At 46.6% G+C, this 6,501-nt stretch overlaps 1 protein-coding gene across 1 annotated transcript in view; it reads right to left on the bottom strand.

Moving 5' to 3' along the window:
- Nucleotides 1-6,501, bottom strand: part of LOC127750466 (uncharacterized) — a 148,166-nt gene that overhangs the window by 128,028 nt on the left and 13,637 nt on the right. The window contains exons 2-3 of the mRNA XM_052272170.1: nt 5,434-5,576; nt 819-993 (exon numbers count right to left, since the gene is read on the bottom strand). Coding sequence (XP_052128130.1) covers nt 819-993; nt 5,434-5,576 — 318 coding nt within the window. The remainder of the gene's footprint in view (nt 1-818; nt 994-5,433; nt 5,577-6,501) is intronic.

Below are 6,501 nucleotides of genomic sequence, written 5' to 3'. Positions count from 1 at the left end.
AAGGCACCAGTCGAAGCAGGGATCAGCGCTCGGGCACCTTTGGAGGCACCAAACAGGGGTACCGGCGGGACCTCCAAAGGTTCCAGTGCACAAAAAGACCTTTAAAGGTCCCAGAGCAGACGTTTTTCACCTCCAGAGGTCCCAAATTGGGAACTATAAAGGCACCACTAGTAAAGGGTCCGCGCGCAGCACCATTTAAGCCATAACAGTGTGGTACCTGGATTGAAACTATGTTGTCGGGTGGTAGCATGAATGTGTACACCGCAGATACATGGCAGAAAGTTCGGTTGACACCAGAAAGCTTGGTGGCTGTAACATTTCTAGAAATTCACTTCATTTCGCTCTCTTTTTTGCGTACACTCAACAAAGGGGCGGCACAATGGGAGCCTAAAGAAGAAAAGAAAAGCATGACTACCCCCCCCCCCCCCCCAACCCTGCTTTCTTGATTCAAGTGCAAGCTGACAATAGATGGAATTCACCATTGAAACACTGAAACAAGGCAGTTTTGTTTTTTGCATATGATTTTTCCCTTATTTGAAATAAGATATCTAGCTCGGATATCAGCTTGTTTCAAGTGAGCACTTGAAACAAGGGAAAATTTACTTGTAACAAGAAACGATTTTTCTGGGTGTACAAATCATTTTTTCTGTAGCTTGATGAAAGCTTGAAGACTCGTACCCGGGGACAATGGGACGGGTAACACATTTCGTGGAAATCTGGTATGTGGTACGCCACGTATCAACGTATGTGCAAGGTCTTAGACCAGGAGCGAAAACAAACCATCCGTCCCAAAGTGACAACTAGGCGCTTTTCTTTACCTAGAACAGGCACAGCCTTCTCGACGAGACGCGGAAAGTCAACGATGAAGGGCACCATTAACTGGTTCATCATCCCGAGTGCAACTATAGCAATCTCGTCAGCTAACGCAAAGAGCGCCAATCCAGCAGTGTCCGACCGGTCGTGAACGAAAATCGTTACAAAGCCCAGCGCGACCTGAAAAAGAGCAAATTAAAAGCATCACAAGATCTCAAGATAGCTAGTCGATTTACACTTCCAAGTTGCAACGAATGTCTGTGTGCATGTACATAACGTGTCAAAACTTATGTTGCTTATTGGGTGGTCCGGGGCTACGCTAGACCGGAAGAAGAAGAACAAAAATCAGCGGGCGCGGGGAGTAACGGGACAGGGTAGGGGCAGTACCCCGCTCCTCCCCGCACCCGACCGGCCCGACGATTTTCGTTTTTCTCCTTCCGGTCTAGTCGAGCCCCGGAGTATCCTATAGGTACATGTCAAAAAAGTACGCACATTTCAGTCTACATGGTATTGCTGCCCCTAACACCATGAATCTGCTGACTTTCTATTTGAATAGACCCTATAGGGTATTCCAATGGGGCGCGGAGCGGAAGCAAGAAGAACAACAAGCAGGCTCGCCCTTCCGCCAAACGAAGTTGCCAGCTCCGCTTCGCTCCACCGGAAACTCCGTTCGGCAGGGGCTCTACTTTGATGAATAAGCCCCTAGGGATAGGGAACCATACAAAAAAAATATTTTCAAAAAACCTAATTTTTGGGACCCGTTGTCTTTGTTTTTTTAACAAGCAGGCCCGCCCTTCCGCCAAACGAAGTTGCCAGCTTCGCTTCGCTGCGCCGGCAGCTCCGTTCGGCAGGGGCCGGGCCTGCTTGGCCCGCCGGCGCCGGTGGTTCTGTCACGCGATTTGCTGTAGAACATAATCAAATGATGTAACGGGCCTTCGGCCCGCAAAGCCCGTCGTCCTTAAAATTTGCCCCGTAGACACGAGAAAGGGATGTGACGGTGAAACACCGCGACCACAACCCACCCTTCTGCTTAGAGGGCTCTACTTTCACGAGTTACCCCTTAGGAGCTCATTAAAAAAAATATTTTTTTTAACTTTTTTGGCCTTCCCTGTTTTCTTTGATACCCCCTTTCAGCCCCTTAGGGTCGATTGCTAGGATTTGCCGTAGGCGTTTCGTTTTCTAGGAGTGAACCTTAAGATACCCTGAAAATTTGAAGTCTCTAGCACATCTCCTTCTAGTGGAACAGACAGACAGACAGACACACACACAGACACGAGGTCGTTTGCATAAGCCCGCTGGATAGCTTTTTCAAAGCAGAATGGCGGGCTAAAAACCCAACTTTTGAGCTAGAATCGACTAGAATGCTCATCTTCGAACTTGGCCTGTCTTCAGATGGTACAAAACGACCCTGAAAATCCCAGGTCGCTCGCTCAATAGACCTTTTCGCCAACAACGCGGCAACGCCGCAAGTAGAATTTTATACTTGAGATAAACCGTATTTTGAGTGTCTGTCAACCAAATTACTTATCACCACTGGATTCCTTGGAAAATTTACTAGAGACAAGTGTTTTTACTTTTTGAAAATTTTCCTCAATGACAATTTTACTACAGTGATTTGCGTTGTTGCCAAGTTCTGGGCGAAAAGGTCTATTGGGTGTTCCAGGCAATCTAAAACGGAAGTAGGAAAAGAACAAACTCACTGACCTTTCTGTTTTCGTAATGGCTCTGATTGGATGAGCTAATTATGTGCCACCGCGGCCTTTCAGGTATGAGAAAATGTCAGATCAGTTTCGAGCTCCCCTCTATTTGAGAGGTTAGGGTCGGACCAAACTTCTATGGTAGTTTCTCATACTGGGCGGACTGAAACAGATACATCAGTGAGTTTTTTCTTTTTCACTTCTGTTTTAGATGGCCTGGAACACCCTATTCGTTTCGAGTATTAGTGTGGACAGACTTCGGGAAAACGGTCAAAGATAGGTTGCAGGACACTTCATTGGGTTCCATAGCTCAGGATGAGATTAAAGTGACAAAATGGACTCACAGATAGGCAGGGGTGGAAAATCGGAATTAAATTATTGGTTTTACTCCTTTTTGTTCGGAACAAAACGTTTCATTCTTTCGGTTTCGTTTCGTTCGGAACGGAACAAAACCGACAATTTTTGCAATAGTTTCATTCGGAACGGAACTAAACCAAAAGAACAAAACTTTCGTTCGGAATTATTCATTTGGCGAGAATAAATTCACTCCTTATTGGCCACGTGATAAGAGGATCAAAACGTTTAGTTCCTGGTCACTTGCCGGTGAACAACAGCAAGGGAGGGGGGAGGGGGGGTCGGTATGACGTCACGATACTCTACCCTCTTCCAAACACACACACGCCTGCATGAACGCACGCACACACGCATACACGTGCGTGGGCAGATGCGTGCGTGTCGCGTGCGTGTGACGTGCGTGCGCAGATGCGTGTGTGTCGCGTGCGTGTCACATGCGTGCGCAGATGCGTGTCACTTGCGTGCGCAGGTGCGTGCGTGTCGCGTGCGTGTCACGTGCGTGCGAAGATAAGTGCGTGGTTTTTATGTTCTCCTTATGGGTAACTCGTCAAAGTAGAGCCCTTGGGGCGAAAATTTTGTCCGTTTCGCTCTAGCCCGTCGTCCCGTCGTCCTTAAAATTTGCGCCTCCTGCAGGCGTACACCCAGAGAAAAGTTTGCCCGATTTAGGCATAATTTGATGCAAGGATTGGCAACCGCACCAATGCGTTATGTCTCTAAAATAGTCTCCTTTGAATCCGGCATCCTATGCGAGATCCACGCATCAATGCGAGACCTGAGCATCGGTGTAATGCTTGCATTAAGGTTCGTATGCTTGGCCCACGCATAAGTGCTTAGATTGGCCGTAAGATGCTTAGCGGAAAACAAGCTTAACGTATGCGAGATCCACGCATCAGACGGTCGGTCCAAGCAATAATTTCTCTGGGTGTACGACAGCCGTATTAGTAACGCTTTAAGCGTTTGTAGTACGGCTCTTGCAGCCGCGAGCAAGCGTACGGTAGCTGTTTTGAAACGCGTGTCCGGGCGGGCGCGTACTCAGGCGTTTCGGAACGCTTGTATCAGCCGTGCGCAAGCGCTTTGGGGACGTGTGGACTGGCCGTGCCCAGGTGCTTGAAACAGACGTACTCAGGCGTTTAGAAATGCTTAAAATAGTATTGAATTGGATTGTTCAGAGTTTTGTTTCTACGTAGTTGGGACCGTGCTGCCTTTGGCTGCCTTTGGCCCTGACGAGCAGGCATGCGGGTGGCGAACAGTCGAGGGGTCCACCACTCCAAAAAAATTCGTACAGTGATTGCAATCAAAACTGATTGCAAATGATTGTGATGATTGCAAAAAGATTGAATGATTGTAAAATGATTGAAAGATTGTAAAATGGTTGAAAGATTGTAAAAAGATTGAATGATTGTAAAGTGATTGGAATTGATTCCAAATGGTTGGGATTGATTCAAAATGATTAGAATTGAGTTAAAAATGATTTAAAACGACTAAGGGCTTAACACATGTAACGCATTATTCAGGATTTGAATGTTTTAAGATGGTTGCAAGTGATGATTGAACGTAATCATTGATAGGAATATCAATTTTAAAATTTGGTTTCAATGACTGTTAATTATATTTAATTGATTCAAAATGATTCTTAATGCTTCATCGTCATTTAATGTGATTGACAAATGATTCAAAGTGATTAGAAAATGATTCAGAATGATTGTAAATGATTCAAAATGATTCAAAATGGTTCAAAATGATTGGAAAGATCGTACATGGAACGTGTACGGTTCGTACACGGGTCGGGTTTTACGGGTAAATCGGGCCATCATCGCCGCCGCAGGCCAAGCAGGCCCGGCCCCTGGCGAACGGAGTTGCCGGTGTCAACGAGACATAGTAATCCCAGTGTCAACGAGACATAGTACTCCCGGGCCCAGGGACCCCCCTGAGTACATAATCCCTAGGGCAGTTGTACTCCCCCTATAGGGTGGAGTACACCATCCCTAGGGCAGTTGTACTCCCCCACCTAAAGGGGTGAAGTACATTGACCCTCGAGGGACCATGTACTCCAGGGGGAGTACACCATACCTAGGGCAGTTGTACTCCCCTACCTCGAGGGGGTGGAGTACAACTGCCCTAGGAATTATGTACTCTGGGGCCAACCATCCCTGGAAATACTATGTCACGGTTACACTTTACGCAGATTGCTTCAAATTCAAGGAAAAATGACTTGTATTTCAAGCTCTCTCTTTGAAACACAAGACATCATTTTTACCATAGAGCCGTCGTCGTGCCGGTGTCTAGTGACCAGATGATAGGTACTGTCTCTTCAAGTCTCCGTTACTGTCGGCTGACTGGAAGTAGTGTGGGATCTGATTCTGATTCAGAACATGCTTTTTTGGATATTAATTACTCTGTCATTTTTCGATTTGAGGCCTTCTTGTACGTCTTAATGTGCAGCGTGGTAATTTTCGGCGTATTTTCGTCGAAAAAGCACCTCCAGCGCCCAAACGGTGAGAGATAGAGGCTTCCTCGCGAAATGTACAAAACTACTCCTGACACTGTTTCGCCGCTCAGACCGCCTTACCTGGATAAGAAACGCTGCCTTGATGTGCGGCAATGCAGTTAGCATATTCACCAGAGGATGCTGTACAAGCCGGCGACCGCGTAGTGAGAGGGTTGCAAGAGGACCGGGGGGTTGCCTCTGTTTCATAACGCAGCATACGTTATCTAAGAAAAAAAAAAAACAGGCCAAAATCACAAAGTAGTGAAAGGTGTGACGTTACAAGCCCTTACCCTCCTCCCCCTAGGGTCACATTCGGTCACGCTAGCACCCCCTCCCCCCTCCCTAAGGGTGCGTGGCTTAATTTGTGAACGGCGCCTAACATTATTACAGAATGTCGCTAATGAGCGACAAAAGCCGTAAGGGGAGAAGCGGCTAGGGCTAGGGGTCGCCTCCTATACTCGGCTTCAGGCCCGTTTTATGCGGCCTCTGTGCGAAAAGCTTGGGTCCGAGATAATTTATTTTAAGAGGAGTGGGTTAACCGACCAGGTGGTTGCCCGCCTCGTTGCCCGCTCTCAACTGGTAAAAGTCGTGGCAACCAAATTGCGTCAGATATAGGTGGCCAAAAGTAAGGAAAGGAAAAGCGTAAAAAAGCATATAGGGCAAAGGGGCACGTAATTCGTGAAATGGGTGTACAACTTTCATGACTTGAGTTTGAATTGGCTTAGTTGAATTGTTTTTGAATTGGTTCTAATTATTGCGATTTTATTTTGCTGAATTAGGGTGAATGGCCTTAAATTAGTTTGAATTGCCGTACAAAAAGGGGGCTTGTTTTTTAAGTGACCCAGGGAGGTTTTAAGCGCAAACGGAACATTTTTAGGCGAAAACATCAAATTTTCCGACTTTGAGCCAAAGTTGCGACCTCAGGACGTTGTTTGAAAGGACGTCGTGTAAACTGCGAAACGAACCCTTGATGATTAAAACTAAATTATGCATCCTAATGTTCATAAAGAAGTAAACATTTTCAGTTGTGCGGGATGTAACAGTGTTGTAAGTTAGCCTATGCTCTCAGCCCATGTATTGCGTCATGGCCCCTGCAGCATGAGATGGTATGCCGACCCGCAACACTGAACATAGAGGTGTTCGCTCTGA

Source organism: Frankliniella occidentalis, unplaced genomic scaffold (assembly GCF_000697945.3).
Source record: "Frankliniella occidentalis isolate FOCC.00 unplaced genomic scaffold, Focc_3.1 Scaffold193, whole genome shotgun sequence".
NCBI classification, from domain to species: Eukaryota; Metazoa; Arthropoda; class Insecta; order Thysanoptera; family Thripidae; genus Frankliniella; species Frankliniella occidentalis.
Note: the sequence above shows the minus strand (reverse complement) of the source record. Positions and strands in the feature narration are given on the sequence as shown.